The sequence below is a fragment of the Hermetia illucens genome, chromosome 6 (genome assembly GCF_905115235.1).
Source record: "Hermetia illucens chromosome 6, iHerIll2.2.curated.20191125, whole genome shotgun sequence".
Taxonomy (NCBI): domain Eukaryota; kingdom Metazoa; phylum Arthropoda; class Insecta; order Diptera; family Stratiomyidae; genus Hermetia; species Hermetia illucens.
In genome coordinates this window covers 66,742,179-66,761,874 of record NC_051854.1, presented here as the reverse complement: position 1 = coordinate 66,761,874, position 19,696 = coordinate 66,742,179, and the positions used below count along the sequence as shown (strand labels likewise).

Genomic DNA, 19,696 nt, shown 5'->3' with positions numbered 1-19,696 from the left:
TTTCAGGAATGTGAAACCTGAGGTTAGTCTTTTGAAGATTTCCAACTGTTAAAAAGAAAAAGAATCTATGATATTCGCTCTTTGAAAATAGAATCAAAGCTAAGTCAAGAGTCTTACTACATGTATTATCGTTTGCCTGTGTTAATTGGAGAGTTTCTTACTAGCTTGCATAAGGTGGATTCACAAATTTAGGAAATAACCCAAAATGTTCGCATAGTCTATATTTTTTCCTGCACTAAATTCCCCAGAAATATTAAGCCTTAACATTAGATGAGATACAACTAGTTTTAAATTTAGAAGATCGGTGGTTAATGCCAGGGGGCAAGACCTATCCAGATTAATGACCGGATCTGTAATGATGCAAACATGATGCAATACAGCCTATTATTTGTGTAATCGATGTATGACCAGTTTACGATGATGAAAAGGTAATACGTAGTGTATTGAGTTCAAGGAGTATTCTTATTCTAAACAAAAGTTAATGAAATCCGACCCTTTTTCTATAATTTAGGTTTTTGAGACTTTAATATATTCATGAAAACGAGTTCCTTACCGCATCTAATAAATTATCGGAGATAACTACACTCTTGATCATTTCGAGTTGAAATAAATTTATAAGTATGTCACCTTTTGATCCCTGTCATGTCTCCTATGATACAGCCTTTCTTGTCGAAAAATAACACGTGAAATTCCTCAATTTGATCACGAAACTCTTGCTTCTCATACACAACGTATGCCATACAAGTCACGCTCAGTCCATGGACGAAACGAAGTTCGCCGTGTTGACTTATCGCTATAATTTTTCCACTATTTGACTTAGTTTATCGTACATACTAAAATGAATAGCTGTCGTCGCTCCTGATTTGATCAACGTGGGAATCATGCCTTTGTATAATCCAATGAGTTTTTCTTCCCTTAATATGCTAAGAAGGCAGTTGATGGCCCCGGCATAGACCAGCTGCTTGCCGTAGGTCTGACGATTTTGCGCGAATCCCTGGATCTGCAGACGCCGCTTTATTAAATCGAATGGATACACTATCGTCTTCGAGCACATACCAGATGCGGCGCCTAAGCTCAGAAGAAGGACCGTTGATAATTGCCTGGAAACCAGAGGAGATCTTATTATTGAATTACAACCAAACGGGGAGCATTACTTTCTGTCTGTAACTCCTTTCATTTCTAGTGCTGTGTTCGTGAACAGGCGGTAAAACATGAAATTGCATCCCATCAACGGGGCTATCTGTACCACCCCCATCACGACGCCGCGATAGAGACCTCGCGGACCCTCTGTTCTGATTATATTTCCAAATGCCTGGAACGAGTTAGTGTATCCTTTGTTTTTGTCCTGGGCAATGCGCCTAGTTCTTATCACGTCCATGGGTGAGACCACGACAGTCGCAGCCCCGCCTGCTGTAGCACCACATAGGAAATTACTGAAGTTCGGGCGATCCCGCAGATACGGTGTCTGTTTCGTAATGAGGTGCAGCTGCTCGTAGGTCCAGAATTGCGTAGTACCGAAACAAATGCTCAGGACTTGGGCTGGATTGTGGCCTCTCCAAAAAGCCAGTAGACCTTCTTCCTTAAAAATAACCCTGCATGCCTGGGGAATCGACTTATACTTCGATTCGACGGCGGAACTTTTTAGTGGCTCCACTTGCAACTGAAATCGAATTTTGAGGACGTCCAGTGGCTGACAAGTGAAACGGGTGATTGCTGCCGACAATCCCCCGGCGAACATCTGCTTCAACTGTTTGTCCTTGGAGTGCGTGATCATGTTTGTTGCGTATCACAGACCATTTCCTGCGGGAATCCAATTCGTAATGACCTTCTTGCACCAGCCATGAATAATTTCAAAACATTCCACCGAAATTACCTCGAAATTTTGACAATCACTGCCGGACTGCAGCACCATGACACTGGCACTCGTGGCCCAACGAGAATTTACAGCATCCAGAAATCGCCAGCGAACTCCGCAGACGAACACTCGAAAATGATTTAAATTCTGATTTGAAGGCTCGTCGACTTCCTCGTGATTATCGCCGATAGTCGCTGTCAACATTGTTATGACGTACTTGTATGGCGCAGGAGAGAGCGGGGAAGATGTTCCGACCGGGAAGCGGTCGTTTGTCAATTTTGTCTTGTCAGCTTCCCGGGAATGACCATGGGCGCGTGGGAAACGGCCGTGCTGTGATAACGGTGATAAGGGCTGCGTGGCGGCTTGGAAGAATGGAGACGATGATTGTGCGGCTTTCTTCCAGCTGTTCTCCGACAGCTTTCCCTCAATTATCATTAAATAGTGAAAACTGGAAGTTATGCAATGAAGAAAGCAAATAAATGATATAATGTAGCTGAAAAAGAATTATGGCGGGAACCATGACGGGACCAAATCGAATGCCAACTTCGTGCTATCGACATCCGAACTGATTTACAGCGCGCGCAAAAAAAGATAACGCACTTAGAAATTTCTCATTTCTTCAGAAACTACAGGATGGAGGTCAGTACAATTTTCTACAAATTGGCCAGGCAAACTAAAATACGCATATCTCCTTGAAGAGTTTTCTTAAAAGTAAAGTTTTTAGGGTGAATTCTGCAATTTTTAAGGCGACAAAAAAGGAGGCGATCATTAGTCCAGTCATTACAGCTTTCAACTTCCGAATTATATCAGTCATCCTCGATTAACATGAAATTTTGGGATGCGGGTAGATGGTGACATAAAAATTATATAGCATCGATGTACGCCTCCCCCAGAAGGGATGTGGCACCCCCTTTTTTCGAAATATCCACAGAAATCGATTAAATGGTCGATTCTAAGCAAACAATGTTTATTGATAATGTTTCGTACAAGTAGTAGTTTTCGAGTTATTCATATTTAAACATCTTTTTTTCTCATCGAAAAAATGCATGTTTTTCAACGGTTTTTCGCAGATAACTCGAAAACGATGTATTTCACACAAACACATTAAATAACAAAAAAAAAGAATGAAATGAGTTACAGCTCATCAAACGTAAATTCGTAATATCTACAAAAAAAATTAATACTTCGAAGGGCAAATAACACAAAACCAGCAACTCTTAGTGAAAAATGAACTAAAGCCCATTTAAAGTACTTAAAAAGCCTTGAAAATAATAATAAATAAAAAAAAATCCATCGTAGTCGGTCCCAAGCCCGGTTGTGAAAGAATGAGGGATATGGATAGTTTTAGTCTGAATGGCTTTATGTCCCCGCAGCGTCTCAGGGAATAGGTGAGGAAAGTGCAGGAACTTTGCATTCTTGCAGATTATTCACGAGGAAATTATCACCATACCTAGCAGTTAGCTATAAAATGCAAATCTAAAAATGAGAAATGAAGGTGCGGTACGGATAACTGCCGGGAATCGTCTGACTTGGCAACTGTATTGGATAGAACGGCGTCGAAACCGCTAATCATGGGACGACACGATGATTAGGAGCATTGCTCCGCCAGTTGCAGCTGTTTCACCACCATCTGTGGCGACCAGCAGGTTCGCCTGGACTGAGGAAATGAACCTTTTCATCATACGCTTCTACTACGAAATAACGGAGGGGGGCGGGTACAACATCTTGCTGCCCTGGTTGCAAGCATTTCCCGCAATTCGTGCACGTGATTGTGTAACGGGCCGTAGACCGGTACTGCTTGTTTACTCGCAACAACACAATGCCCGCCGCTATCAAGGAAGGTGTTCGTCTTGAGGTCATCACGGAAACTGGTGACAAAGAATCGATGGAAGCAGAGGCGGCGGCATCAACAACATCACGCCGCACTACAGGCAACAGTTTTAGTACTCGCTGAAGCACTCTTCTCCACCGTCCAGCTGAGGTTGGGGACGAATTCCAAAGAGTGTGTATAGAATTCTTGGATATGGATTCTTTGCATAGACCAAGTATTCCCAGGCTCTATGCATCTCCAACAACTCCGGTAATTCTATCTTAAATCACTAATGAGATTGCATCTCGGCTGTGTGCTGATATGTCGCTGCTGCGACTACAATCTTGTGTATTGTGGTGCAGTTGCGGTTTGAGTGACCAAAGAGATCCACCATGGAAAATTCGTCTGGAACGTCGGCGGGACCCACTAAGGCAGGACATTGCTAGACTGATTCAGATCAGCACTGGCAATGCCAACAGACGGGTGAGAAATAAAATACAGAGGGTTTACCGGAACTATGCCATCCCCAGTGAGACACCCGTAGTTGAAATTCTGGACACACTGAAGCAGAAACTTTCTGTCATATGCAGTGGGTTACAACGATATGGCGAAAGTCATTCCAGACGTGTCCAGAGAGCAACATTCGCGAGAAACCAGCGGAGCTTTTTTCAGATTCCTCAACGAATCCCAACAGAGCGCCCAGACAGTGCAGTTTTCGGTAACGGAAGTGAAAAAATATTGGGGTGGACTTTGGGGGTTATTCGCCTAGCATGTTGAGTGGATCACCGCGGAAGGCACCCGCTATGTCACTATGCCGAGCATGAATCTTGCGAGTGTTACCGAAGAGGAGGTTCGACGAGCCATAAACAACTCGAAGAACTGGAGAAGCCCTGGTCTGGATCGGGTGCAGAACTTCTGGTACAAAAAGTTCACCAGTATACATGGTCGGTTGGCACACAGCATAAATGAGGTCATTAGTCGGCCGGGGGAATTTCCACCCTTCTTAACTGCGGGGACTACCTACCTTATCTGTTAGAAGTACACGGTATAGGACCCCGTGGACATAAGGCCAATTGATTCCTTACCAACCCTACACACATTCATAACGTCCATTATTAGTGAAAGGGTCAATGTGCACCTCGAGACCAACAACATTCTGTCCGAGGAGCAGAAGGGCTGCCGAATCGGGTCGAGGGATTGCAAAGAGCAACTCATTATCGACTCGGTAATTGTAGGTCAAGCAACTAGAGACCAAAGAAACCTTTTTAGTTGCTATACCGATTAGTCAAGGCTTTTGACAGTGTCCCGCATACTTGGCTAATCGATGCTTTGTGATCCTGAATGATGCTAAAGAGCATGGTTTTGCAATAAAGTATGATCTACATGCTTAGTGCAAACTGACACACTTGAAGTACTTAGATGACATCAAGCTGTATGCTAGTACTGACGACCACCTTGAAGTCTGTTGCGAATAGTAGACATGATCAGCCGTGATATGCGGATGGAGTTTGGATTAGACAAGTGTCGAATCCAAGCTATTCGCAAAGGTCATCACATCAAAGAAATTTGGCGTCTTGAGAAAGTGGTTGTGGTTCCCACAATATTGTCAGCTGCAAGCATTGTATCTAAATCCCTCACGGCTTCCCTGGATGTCCTGAAAATTTCACACAGTCTTATTCAAACCATATAGAAATACACCATTCTGCATACCAGCTCGATATTCCGGATAGTTCTTGACGGATTCTCTCACTAGCCTACCACCGGCCATCACTACCAGTGCCCCTTTATCTTTTAAATAGGTAGGAATCGTCCAAGCCTAAATGCTTGGCACTTAGTGCTAGTATTAGGTAAAATCCGGCATTTACCGATATTGCGACAATCCGGAAAATAAATTCTGAAAATTTGGTAGATATAAAGTGAGTAGTTTCAGAAAGAAGTGCGATTTCTACCAATTTTTAAACGAAAGAATCCTTTTTTTTTAAATATCAAAAAAAGTAAAAAAAGTAGTGAAAAAATACTAAATATACTAAATGTAGTCTTTTTCTCGTTAAAATATATATTTTTTTTTGGATAAAAAAATGTAAAGGCCTTTTCAAGTACTTTAAATGAGCTTTAGATTATTTTTCACTAAGAGTTACTGGTGTTGTGTTATTTGACCTTGAAAGTATTAACTTTTTTATGGATATTACGAATTCACGTTTGACGAGCCATAACTCAGTCCATATTGGACCTGCAAAAAATAAAACAAATCCGGTCTTTGTCTTATTTAATGTGCTTTGTTTCTACTTAACATTATTTCTACATGACATGTATGGTTTTTGAATTATTTGCGAAAAATCGTTGAAAACATGAATTTTTTTCGTGAAAAAAAGCCGTGTTTAAGCATAAATAACTCGAAAACTACTACTTGTGTGAAAAATTTTCACTAAACATTTTTTTGCTTAGAATTGACCATTTAACCGATTTCTGTGGCTTTTTATTTTTGTAGCCCGCGCTATATAACTTGTTTCTTTGACGACAGTAGCGAAGTTCCTCAGAACTTCTCCAATTTGAGCGGGAATTCTAGAGGACACTGGAGACTGGACATTCTGGGCCTAAGCGAAGGAAGATAGTGGGACTCTGGAGAGTACTTCTCTCCGTCTTTCGGCAGTGTGCTCTTGTACTCTAGAATGCCACGTGGTAGCAGACGCGAATCTGGGTGTCGGATTGTTCTTGACGGCTACCGCAACGCACGCTCTCTTGACCTGGGAGCCGGTTTCTGACAGACTATTAACTGCAAGATTCCGATCCAGGCTAAAGCCATCACAACTAAACAATGCTACACACCAAGTGAGACTTCCGATATAATGAATAAGGATTCTTTCTACGAGCAATTAAACGCGGTTCAAGGGAGGCTTACTAAAAGGTCCGCTCACAGGGTTGAGGAGCTACAACCCCCTAAGTTTAATATCGACCGCCTGTATGACTCAATTGCCGCTCGACAGTGGGAGGGCTATCTTGCTGATCGCTGGCCGCCTGAGAATATCGATGAGCATGGGGCCACCATCACTCTTTTCGATGATGTACAACTGAAGAGGTGAAACGAACACTTTGCCCCGGTTCTTAACCGTATCAATTCCGGTGAAGTTCCTCCTCTTGGGGATGAAATGGCTTTTCACCGTAACATGCGGAAACAGACTGTTCTTCCAAGCAGAGGAAAAATGTATTCAAGCGGAGTAAAGCCGCTAGGCTTGACGATCTCCCCGTAAAGTTATTTAACTCTGCTACTGCAGATCTGCTGCTTCCACTGATAAGGAAACATTGGGAATCCGAGACACTTTCCAGAGAGTGGAAAAAGGGGATGATCGTCAAGTTCACAAAGAAGGATACTCGTTTTGAGTATGACAGTTGGAGGGGTATCTGCGTGCTCCTCGCCGTTGCAAAGATAATAGCTAAAATAATTCGGAAACGCATCAAAGAACACCTCGAAGGTTTGATCGACAGAGAGCAGGCTGGCTTCCGCTTGGGATTCTCTTGCATTGAACACATCAACACTCTATGCATCATTTTGGAACAGTCCGTGGAATTAGATCTTCGTTGCATCTGCTCTTTATCGATTTCGAGAAAGTTTTCGATAGCGTGAACTAATACCTATTATCAGATGGCATATGATGGCGGAAAATGTCAGGTACGGAGCCGAGGTAAAATCTTGAATGATTTTGAAGTCGGAAGCGGAGTCCGCCAGGGTTCCATCCTGTCGCCGATATTATATCTTCCCGTTTTCGGCCACGTTCCTCATGTCGCCTTGAACGGAGGACATGAAAGAGTTCAATAGACAATGAAATCTTTCCTCAAACACCTCGACTGCGCTGATGTCATCTGCTTGCTCTCTCTCCGGTTCATGGACCTTCGCCAAATGGCTCTGGATTTTGAAAGAAAGGCAAGTAGAGTTGGACTGAAGATAAACACGAACAAATTCAAGGTTCTTAGTTTGACGGTCAACGAAATCTCCCTACCTGCACAAATATTGAGGTCATTGAAAGCATCGATCAATCCTCTCTCCCTCAAATCTAGCAATCGTGGTTTCTGTCGAAGATGGCACCGAACTGGATATTGTCTGACGCATTAACAACGCTAGATCCGCTTTCGCTGCCCAGTCGAACATCTAGAAATGTAGTTATATCAATACCAAGATCAAGTTAAGACTATTCTGTGTTAGTGTTCTTCCTGTATTGCTATATGGGAGTAGCACATGGAAAGTGAATTTCAGTTACCCAAAAGTTCCAAGCTTTCGTAAATACTTGTCTGCATCGCGCCAGCGGCGAGAATTACATTGCGAGCTACGCTATGCAGTGGAATCGCTCCAAGGGTACTTAGCGCAGAACAGTAAAGAACGAGTGGGAGCGTCTCAGGAAGGCATGAGACGAGCTGAAGTGAATGGCAACCAAATATATGTAAGAATTTAGATTCCACATGGTTGGACCTAAGCACCTTGATAGCCGCTTGGCTATCGGTTGGAATCACAATACTCTGCCCCCTATATTCCTTTGGAGGTTAAAGTAGACACACCAATCATATATATACTGTTGTACTTACCCATTGATTTAATATATGACCCCTGCGCCCGTACCCTCTACTATGAGGGTCCCGAAACAAAAGCAAATATTAAAGACACCATTGCCGTCTCAATCAAAATCATCTCCAAGTTCATAATTATTATCCAAGTCAGCCAAGTTTCATGCCGATGTTTATCACTTTTTATTGGAGGGATGGCAGGAATGCATCTCCATAGTTCATATTACTTTTCCTTTTTCAAATAAAAGTGGAGAGTACACAAGTAAAACACGTTATTTATTCATTAGTTTGCCTTTTTGAGTACATCGCCAAATAAATAATAACAGGAGGAAAAGTCAAGTCACATTGGGAATTCTGTGCAATAATTACATCTAAGTTGTAAGCATTACATCACACTCTGAGGGAATGAAATCGTCTTTTCGTCCTTTAACTTAAGTGCCCTAAAATTTGCATTACCTAAAACTACACAAAACTAGATATGCTCCACAACCAGATTATTCATCTTGAACACGGTGCTATCTTCGTCTAGCACACTCAGGATATTTCGCTCGAACTTCTCCTGAATAATTGAAAAGTCCATGATGCTTTTCGGCTTTGAGCTGATCCAAAAACGATCAAACTCGAAGAATAAATAACAATAAAATTTGTGAAAGTGTTCGATTCGCGGTGCACGTCGGGTTATATTGTAGAAGTGGGTTTTCGCCTTGCCCGCTTTGACGAGTCTGTAGGCCATGGAAGTGAGATTGATTCCGACAATAGCGAACGTGTAGCCATGGTTGGGGTGGTGCGAGTGCGAGAGAACGTGCCGCGCAGCGCTGTTGTACTCACTGGAGAAGAAGAGCAAGTTTTCAAGTCCGAGTAGGCCCATTCCTCGGAAATCCGTCTTGGGGTCATCGCCCTGGAATTCAGAAAAGGATTAAGATAGACCTTATTCGTTCGACCAAAAAGGATGCTTACCTGGAAACCAATGTCTTGCCATTGTTTCGTAATTCGCGATTCTAGCCTATCATCCGGCATGAGGAGAGACCAGAGCTGGAATAGTTTCTTTTCGTTATTCAAATTATCTGGATCGTACTGGTCTGTACGTATTGCTTCCACTATACATATTAGTCTCCTGTACCCCCAGATTTGCTCCACGCATTCACCAAACAGGCGGGCAAAGTCCGGGTGATTACGTGGCTTTATTTTCTTAGCCATCATCACCGTCATTACCATTTTTTTCACCAGCTCCCTTAGCTCGTACTCCGAACAATGTTCCACTTCATTATCCAGAATATTCATCATTTCGCGAATCTCCCTGCGACGAGATAATTGCAGGGACATTTCCACTTGTCTGGTTCGAGCGGCTCCCGCGGGGCTCCCATAGCAGATTCTCTGCAGTTCGCAAAGTCTCGTGAATCGACGTAGAAACCACTTAATGAAGGGTCGAAAGTAGAAATATAAATATGTAAGGAAATTCTTGAAGAGCATCGTCAAAAAGAGCGATGACCGTGTCGCGTTCCCGCCGCCGGTGCTGGCGAAATTGTTTACTTGAATGAGCGCCATGGAAACTGCAATCAGCTGGTCATGCTGCCATCGATTGGTATAGGTTAAAATTCAATTTTCTATGAGAAAGCGATTGAACGCGGTGTTGGCTTAGTCATTAATAAGAAAATTTTGCGAGATTCATTCAATTTGGAAACGAATTACACAATGCAATTTATTATTCACTACCGTACGCTGAGACCTATATGTTTACATCGATAAATGTCAGATTTGAACATAGATATGCATCTGGAAGTCGTTTTGCCGCAAGAGGTCTCTTCAATTTTGCAATTGTGAATTCCAATCGGCTGGTCGTCTGGTCAACTGAATGGTTCAGATCCAAGGTGTATGCAATTCGTTTAAGACTCAGACTATTTATTATTTATTTTTATATAGTTCTTTATATATTCTTCAGTTCAAACAGCAAAATCAAATATGTCGATTCCTTGTTTCATTTATGAGATAAGGTTTTCTAAGTTGCGTAACGAATAAAGAAAGAAAACTCAACACCCGTCTCCGTCGCTAGAAGTATTTTTTATTCGGCGAAGTTGTTCCTGAAATATCGATATATATATATGACGAACAACACCTATATGCGAGTGGCCTCAGGCCCTCAATAGCCTCTCTCTTTCAATCTACTAACCAATAGGGTCATCGCTTATTTCAACCGGTGGGCCCTCACCGTTAATTCCCTTAAGTCTGAGATTATTTGTTTCAGAAACCCCAGTGGGAAGTGCCACTGGCGCACAGTGCCAGAAAGTAAAAACCTTCATTTACGCATTGCTAACCACACTCAAGCCGAAATCAAACATTAAATACCTGGGAATCTCCCTCAACAATGAACTCAAATCTAAGCATCACGTCAGATCTGCTATTGCCAATGTCTCTAAGACCTCAGCTGCCTTAAAAAACCTCCTCTCATCGCGGGCCCTGTTCCCTGCCACCAAAACCCTTCTATACAAAACTCTTATTCGTTCAATCCTGACCTACGGTTTCCCAGCATGGGGTACCATGTCACCGAACGTAGCAGAAGCCCTCCAACGCTTTGAAACGAAGGCCAAACCTAAAATTTCACGAAAACTCTCTTCTGTCCGACCTTTCCGGGGTTTGCCCCATAATCCCGCAATTCCGCAAATGATCAAGTTGTTGCGCGACTGAAAAAGTTGCTGTCCCACCCTAACCCGCTGATAAAAAATCTCGCTAAACGCAATGCATTGTTACGCGAGCAGAGGTACTACGTGTCAGGGCTGGCTTTCCTCTCGGACAGTAATTCTCCTCTCAACCATCACGCCTCCCCTCCCTCCTTCATCCCCTCCTTTTATCAAAGCTCCTCCGCGGACTTTCACAGAGGCTAACCGCGTAAGTCCAATGTTCCGAAAGTCAATCCCCGCGCAGGTGTAGATCACCTTTCATTATTTTTCTTTACTTAGTCCAGATTGAGACAATAGACATTAATTAGCCTGAACAATATGTAATATCTGCAAGCATTAACTTCTTCCCTAAATTAAGGTCCCACCTTCTACCAATTACATGCCTCGCAATCCCACAGTCCTTTTCGTCCCTCCCGCCTTGGGTCACTGTCCTTGCACAGGTCCAAATCGAGTAAAAGGTAGCCCTTTCTCAGAATGCTACCTACATTGAGAAAGGACTGCGCTTTACTCCAACTCCGTCGATCAATCCTGTCCATCGGTGCCTAAAAACTCCCTATTTCCCGTTTTTCAGTACGGAGTACTAGTTTGTGTTGTTTTGTGTTATGTTTCAACATCATCAACGGCGCAACAACCGGTATCCGGTCTAGGCCTGCAAGGCCTGACCAGTGCGGTTTGATGTTATTGGTTGGTTTGTCTTCGGTGCTGACGTTGCCACCATATATTTTGTCTTGCCTTCATTGATGTCCAGCCCAAGATCTCGCTCTGCTTGCTCGATCTGGATGAAGGCAGTTTGTACGTCTCGGGTGGTTCTTCCCATGATGTCGATATCGTCAGCATAGGCCAGTAGTTTGGTGGACTTAAAGAGGATCGTACCTCTTGTATTTACCTCGGCATCACGGATCACTTTCTCGAGGGCCAGGTTAAAGAGGACGCATGATAGCGCATCCCCTTGTCGCAGATCGTTGTTGATGTCGAATGGTCTTGAGAGTGATCCTGCTGCTTTTATATGGCCTCGCATATTGGTCAGTCTTATCAATTTCGTTGGGATAACGAATTCTCTCATGGCCGTGTACAGTTTTACCGTGGCTATGTGTGGCTCGGTCGATGAAAAGATGGTGCAACTGATGTTCAGATTCCAACAGTTTTTCTATCGTTTGCCGCAGAGAGAAAATCTAATCTGTTGCTGATTTGCCTGGAGTGAAGCCTTTCTGGGCTTATGGGGCTATCCGGCCTAGCAAGATAGCGGAGAATATCTTATAGATAGTATTCAGCAACGTGATACCTCTATAATTGCTGCACTGCGTGTTATCTCCCTTTACACGTATGAGACAGATAATGCATCTTCGCCAGTCGTCAGGCATTGATTTGCTGCCTTAATTGGTCGCCTTCATATTTAAGCTATTCGGCTGTAATTCCATCGGCTCCTGGCGACTTATGGTTTTTAAGCCAATGAATTGCACAGACTGTTTCTTTTATACTTGGTGGTGGAAGTATTTGTCCGTTGCCTTCAGTTGGCGGGACCTTCAACTCGCGGATGTTCTGGTTGTTCAGTAGTTCATCAAAGTACTCAAACCATGTTGGTTCTTCCAGCCTTCCTTTTTCCATCTGTGAAGTTGCTTCTCCGCTCGCCGGAGTTCGTGATAAGTGTCTTCGCGCGCCCGCGTCCCTTGAGAATGCAACATTACTCGGTACGCAGCATTCTTTCGTTCCGTTGGCTGTGGCCAAGTATGTTTGTGGCCATATTTATTATAACGTTTTTCAGGTGATTGTGAAGACCATTTGTTGATGCTTCATCTCCAGGATCTCTGTTGACTGCGATTATTGCGGCATCCATCTCCCTCTTATAGGTGTCGCGGAGGGCTGTGTTGTGGATGGCGGTGTTATTATTCGAGCTCGGAGCACCATGCCAACGAGATAGTGATCTGAGTCTATATTGGCCCCCTTATATGTTCTGACATTCATCAACGCTAAGAGGTTTTTCATGTAGGGTTGTCAGCCGTACCCAATCCCTAACCTGGAGGACAAGTTGGTACAATTTGTCCCGTCTTTAGGCGCAGGAGACTCGCCTTCATCCTTCTCCGTCTGCAGCTTTTCGTTAAGAAAGAGCTCCCAGCGGTCACCACGCTGAGGTGGAGATAAGGTTTGGTAGTAGAGCTATTGGTGTTGGTTCAGCAGGCGTTTCCCAGATTTTATGCTCCATCATGGGTACCAATTCACGTTTCGCCACGGGACCTTTACTACCCTTTGACCACCGTGGTATGGTAATATACTATTATTCATTTCATTTGTACAGATATCGGAACGGAATGTATTTTGAGGCGGCATTCGTTTAGATACACCACTGTGATTTTTTTTTCAGATTTTTCGGTAGGATAGGTTTCGAAAACGAGACCTGTTATACTTTTTGAGGGTCATATTTTGAGCCCTCACTTCCATGTGTTTCACCCGATATCAAATATGAGTCCAGTTTTGAAAAGTACTAGTTAATAGCCCTTTCATTTGATACCCCACATGGCTAGATTCTGTGGAAAAAAATTTCACCCTCCATGTATGGGGAACCAACCCTCCAGTAAACTTAACACAAAATGGCGCCATTTGCTATAGCTAAAGGGAACAATAGACCACACGCTCTCACCAATTTGGCAGTCGGTCCAGCCGTTTCCGAATAAATTGGGGGTGGCAGAGCTTAAAACCTTCTGAGTGTAATTACGCGGTATTTTTAGCGATTAATTATTTGAAATAATAAAAACTTGTCTTGCTAGACTTGTTAGCACCGATGAAGGGAACAAGTGGTTCCCAAAATATCGGTATTTGCAAATAAAAATCAACAATAGCGGAACAAGTTTTTATTATTTGATCTAAAACCTTAAAAAAAGACAATCCTTCAACTCTCCCAGAAAATGGGGTGTCAGGGAGTTATTCTAGACAAGAAGCTTCTTTTAAACGAAAACGTAGAGGTAAAGATGAAATGGGCTATGTAGGCGGACCTTTGCTACGACGGGTGGACTTACGCCTCAGGTACTAATGTGGATATGTGTTGCTATCATTAAGCTGATATTCACCTATACTTTATGCATCAGTAGTGCGGTGGGTGGAGGTGAGACAAAAAGTTTTCAATGTACGGTAGCTGCGCCGCAAAGAACTATGTGTCTGGGTATTACCGGTGCCATGAGCACAATGTCCAGCGCAGCTCTAAATGCATTACTCAATTTGTAGTCCTTAGATATTTATAGTTTACTAATAATTCACTTAAGTCTATGGGGAAACAATGAAAGTCAGGGCCACAAAGCATTGGAAGTGTAATTGGCAGAACAGCCAAAAATGCCTTTTAATTCAGGGGTCATCCCCCTGGTAGAAGATATGAAGTTATCATGAAACACAGCGCAAACTGAGAAGTTGTACGTCGCACTAATAATAACTATTAGTTTCTTTGCCATTTCTTCCTGTCATTCCAGATACATTCCCCGTGAATGCTGTCGAAATCCTTTTCGAAACCCATTAAAAGAAGGTAGAGTGGGATCTCGACTCCACACACTCTCCACGTTTAGACAACCAGCCAGGTATAAGATCTGGCCATCCTTAGGGACATGGGCGATAACTTCTTCTGGGTTAGAAATAAATGCACTTTTGGGGAAAGCCCAGTGCTTATTAAATTGGACGGGTTGTTCAGAGTCTGTGCCGTTTCCACAATTAGAAAGTTTTCCTGCTGCTGACCGACAACCAAAGGTAAGCCTTAAATCTCCGTCGACAACTCCTTGTTGACGCCGATGGGGTGATGTGAGCCTAGCTCTGCCAAGGTGGTAGTTTGGCGTGTATCAAGAGCCAGTCCCTTCGGGGCTCTGGTCGGGTAGTATGCATTGAACCGGTATTAGTAGACCGCGTTGTCCCGAGCGAGTGCTGATCCGTCCGTGAATTCCGGGATTAGCTGATTTATTTATTTATTTAATGAGGACAATACACAGAAAGCAAATTTCTTATTACATATTGTCCTCAGAGGGAGGAGCAAGTAAATGGTATATTGCGCTTAAAGCTAGAGAGGGACATAGAGTCAAATGAACCAAGCTGTAGGGCATTGTAGGACCGGCAAAACCTCGGGATCGGAGAGTGAAAGTAAATCTCGAGCTCGGCGAAGGGCACATCAAAAATGTCCGCATTACGTGTGCAATGAGACGAGGCGATACGGAGAGTAATATCCGAGTTGGCGGAGCAGTCCATCAGACCATTGCAGAGTTTGAAAAGAGTACACATATCAAGGAAAATACGGCGTTGCTGTAGGGAGGGGAGATTGAGGGTGCGGAGTCGTGACGGATAATCAACCCGTGGAAGGTTCTCTTTGTATAAGAGGGTCCGGGTGAATTTGCGTTGTACAGCTTCAAGAGCGCGGCCGTCACGGATGCGGTAGGGGGACCAGACTACAGAGCAGTATTCAAGGATGTTTTTGACAAGGGAATTGAAGAATGTTAAGGAGGGCTGGATTGAGGTAAAGTCGGACGAGGAACGTAGGATAAAACCAGACATTTTGGAAGCTCTATTGATGATGTCAACGAAGTGGGAATTGAAACAAAGTTTATCGTCGAATATTACACCCAGGTCTTTGAAGGAGGTCAGTAGTGAAAGGGGTTGACCACTGAGAGAATAGGAAAAGGATGATGGGGAGGGTTTCAGGGAACAGCGCATCCAGTGGCATTTGTTGACATTCAGTGTTAGCTTGGTGACCGAACACCAACGGGCTAAATTATCAAGGTTGGATTGTAAGAGAGCACAGTCCAATGGAGAGGAAACAGAGGCAAACAATTTAAGGTCGTCTGCGTAAAGCAAATACGGACAGGTGAGGATGGAGGCGAGGTCATTGATAAAAAACAGGAAAAGTAGCGGGCCAAGTATAGAGCCTTGGAGAACACCAGAGGAAGGAGAAAAGGAACGAGATGAGTGACCATGAAAAGAAACTTTGCAGGAACGGTATGAGAGATAGGAGGAAAGCCAGGAGATGACTGAGGGAGGGAACTCTAGCGAAGAAAGTTTAGAGAGGAGAATGTTATGGTCAACGGTGTCAAAGGCTTTGGAGAAATCAGTATAAACAGCATGTACCTCCTGTCGTGAATTCAAGCGTTTAGCAACAAAGTTGGTAAAGACCAGAAGATTTGAAGCTGTTGATCTATGTTTCACGAAACCATGCTGCTCTTTGACAATGAGGTGACCGAAGTGCGCGGTCAACCAGTCGTTGACGTATCTTTCTAGGATTTTGGAGCAAGAGGAGAGAAGGGAAATGGGACGGTAGTTCACAGCAAGGGAAGGGTCTCCGCTCTTGAGGATAGGAATGATAAGGGCCTCTTTCCAGAGACGGGGAAAGTAGCATTCGTTTAGACTTTTGTTGTAGATTATACACAGGGGGAGGGAAATGTGTTTTCTACAGTTAAGGAGGAAGAGATTAGGAAGCCCATCGTAGGTTAGGTCAGGGAATTGGGGTAGGGGGTTTGTCCCCGAGGATATACCCGTTCCTGACTATTACGGCCCGCTCCCTTGCACACGATGCGCTGGTAAACAATTTAAATGGCGAACAAAAACAAATCAAACGAGGAGATAGTGAAAGTGGAGAGTGAGCTGGCTGCGTTTATTCGCAGCACGAAAATGCGCCGCTCGCCCCAACGCCCAGCGAAGGACGCAACAAGGGGTGAAATACCCGACGAGACATCGGGACGCGCAGACGGAGAGAAGAACTCGTAAAGTGATGCGGCACCTGCAACGGAGACAGAAACCCAGACCCAGTCCATACCACGCTATAATTGCGGAAAGAGGCACAGTGGAAACTGCCAAAACTAACCAAATGGTTTCGAATATAAGCCGAGTGGGAGGGCTCTCAACTACTCTGGGGCAAGCTGAAGAAGAAAGGCTTATTAAGAAATGCGCGGTAGTTGTGAAGCGCATGCGATCTGCGACGTTCCTCCAGAAACACGTCAGCAAAGGGGTAGAAAACGGGCTAATGAAACTAGAGGAGGGTAGAGGAGGATGGACAGGATTGCATATTACAGGCGCAGGAAGCAGAAACAACCGCGCCTCCCGATGATAAAACTAGGAGTACCAAATGGATCGCAGACAGCCCATTGCAGAGCGAACTGAGGAAAAAACGAAAGGTGGAAGGGACATCTAAAGGAGACTTCATTCAGGTACTCTCCAGGGCTCAAAAGAAGAAGGCAAAGAGGAGCAAGAGACAACAACACGTCGCACCATCAGAAAAACCTCTGCCTAAAATTAAGTTGCGGACACTGCGGACTCAGGGCGGTGGCCAGGCTTCAGAGCAGAATTGGAACGTGCTAGGACGAGGTCAACATGATTCGCATCCTACAAATCAATATGAACCGGAGTGCAACCGTTTACTGCTATCTGGATTCGGGACGGCACCCCCCATAGGGTTCTTACCCAAGGCCGAGGGGACAGATTTGCCTGGATTCGGTGTTCAGGAATAACATTTTTTAGGGTCTATCTTTCGCCGAATGAGACGATGCCGGACTTTTGATGTAGGCTTGATGCTTTGGAGGACGCTATCTCAGGCACAGATAGGTGGGTCCTGGTTGGGGATGACTTCAATGCTAGGGCACTTGAATGGGGCATGGCTCACACAGACTTCAGAGGGAAACACATTTTGGAAATGGTGGCGATAACAGGACTGGTAGTTCTAAACACGGGATCAACCCCAACGTTCCGAGGCCCAGGCTGCGAGGGAAGCATTCCAGACGTAACCTTCGCGTCAGAATCACTGCGGTCGCTGGTGGACGGGTGGCGAGTTCTAGAAGACTTCTCGGCAAGCGACCATAAATACATTGCCTTCGAAGTGGTGGACACAAACTCTCGGTGTGCGCCACCCTGGCGCTTTTTCTGTGGATGGAACGTCGCGAAAGTGAACACTGGGCGGTTTATCGAAACTGTTGGAACAAGTGGGGGCGCGCTGGAGGGTACTCCTGGGGGCGGTGGCGCTGCAGCCGACGCGGTCGTAAATTTAGTTATGAACCTGATAACGACGCCCTGCGGAGCCTCCATGCCCAGGAGGGCATCGAGACGTGGCAAACCTTCTATGTATTGATGGACAGTGGAAATCGCAGAGCTCGGGAAGGAGTGTTACAGGCTCCGCCGCTCAATACAACGCCTAAGCGACCGGGAGGAGGCATGTACCATGGTTACTGAGTACAAATCAGCCAAAAAGCGGCCCGGAGAGTGTAGAGGATGTCCACTTTTCTCTATAAAAGAGTTGGAACAGGCAGTCCTCTCTATAAAAAGTTAGAAAGCGGCAGGACCCGATGGTACTCTAGCGGAGATATACAAAATGGTATTCCAACACCGACCAGACCAACTACTCGGCGCATTCAATGCTTACCTGAAAGAGGGTATTTTCCCTGCTCGTTAGAAAGTGACGAGGCTTGCGCTGATGCACAAAGGGAAAGCGACCCCGAGTTTCCGTCTTTATACCGCCCACTATGTATGCTTGATACTGCTGGAAAAGTGCTCGAAAAGCTCATCAGGAATAGACTCGCTGAAGCCATATGCGCTGTCAGAGATTTATCTCCCCGGCAGTTTGTTTTTAGAGTAGCGAGATCCACAGTTGATGCTGTCATGCAAGTCGTGGATGCCGTTCGTCGAGTGGAAGCACATAGCCCCCGAAGTCGACGACTGGTGCTTCTCGTAACGCTTGACGTCAGAAACGCCTTTAATTCCTAGACAATACTTTCCACGTGCAGAACTATCTCTTACGCATATCTAGGGACTATCTGAGGCACCGCTCCAGTATTAGAGGGTCAGAGGAGGATGGAGGTCACGTCGGGAGTAGCACAGGGATCCATCCTAGGATCGGACCTCTGGAACGCTACCTATGGTAGTCTACTTAAACTCGACATGCCAGAAGAGTCGCGCCTGGTCGTCTATGCAGATGATGTTGCGGCGCTTCTCGCTGGACGCCTGTCAAACAGGCGCAAAACAAATTCGGCATATTAATGCGACAGGTAAGCGGATGGTTTCAACTTTGAACTGGAAAAAAACTGAAATAGTCATCCTGACTAAAAAGAGAATTCTGACCCTCCGGCCCATATCGTCCGGCGAGTCAATAATTGAGTCAAAACCAACGGTAAAGTACCTCGGACTGACTCTTGACTCAAAGATGAGATGAGCAAATCAAAGCAGCAGCGAACAATGCTGTAGCTGGAGTTTTAGCGTTAAGTAGGCTGATGGCAACCTTGGTGGTCCTACGTCTAGCAGGCGACGTCTCCTGATGAGTTCAACACAGTCTGTCCTGCTCTACGGTGCAGAAGTATGGGCTGACGCTCATGACAAGAAGGTATATCGTAAACGTCTCGCGCAAGTACAGAGGGGGAGCTTTGCGGGTGGTTTCTGCGTACCGCACTGCCTCTTAACCGGCCGTGATGGTGATCGCGGGAGTGATCCTCGTTGCCCTTCTTACTAAGGAGCGTCAAGCCATACACAAGCGCAAGGGAGATGAGCCAAGGAAGGTTATTGCTCGTGAAGAATGGCAACGAACCCTAGACGAGTGGCAGCTCTTTTGGCAAAATGAAATTAGAGGCAGATGGACTGCGCGGCTTATCGGCAACTTAGATGAGACTGACTATTTCCTTACCCAATTTTTAAGTGGGCATGAAGGTTTTCAGTCTTGCCTGCACAATATTGGAAAGGCGCTTTCTCCGGATTATGTACTTGCAATGGAGTTGTGGACGACGCCCATAACATTTTTTTTCTTGTGGAAGGTGGGATGGGTTCATCAGCAGCTCTATTTAAACACAGAGTGCCTCTCTCCAGACA

The 19,696-nt window shown here is 44.8% G+C and overlaps 2 protein-coding genes across 2 annotated transcripts; both read right to left on the bottom strand.

The window, feature by feature from the left end:
* Positions 1-495: 495 nt before the first annotated feature.
* On the bottom strand, positions 496-2,030 carry LOC119659914 (mitochondrial thiamine pyrophosphate carrier). Its single transcript, XM_038068239.1, has 3 exons — positions 1,874-2,030; positions 1,155-1,800; positions 496-1,100 (listed from the first exon to the last, which is right to left on the bottom strand). Exons 2-3 carry the CDS (start codon positions 1,772-1,774, stop codon positions 794-796), a joined length of 927 nt encoding a protein of 308 aa, XP_037924167.1. The 5' UTR covers positions 1,775-1,800; positions 1,874-2,030; the 3' UTR covers positions 496-793.
* Positions 2,031-8,474: 6,444 nt separating this feature from the next.
* Positions 8,475-9,985, bottom strand: LOC119660326 (ELMO domain-containing protein 2). Its single transcript, XM_038068804.1, has 2 exons — positions 9,177-9,985; positions 8,475-9,117 (listed from the first exon to the last, which is right to left on the bottom strand). The coding sequence occupies exons 1-2, from the start codon at positions 9,762-9,764 to the stop codon at positions 8,692-8,694; spliced, it is 1,014 nt and encodes a 337-aa protein (XP_037924732.1). The 5' UTR covers positions 9,765-9,985; the 3' UTR covers positions 8,475-8,691.
* Between the last annotated feature and the right edge of the window lie 9,711 nt (positions 9,986-19,696).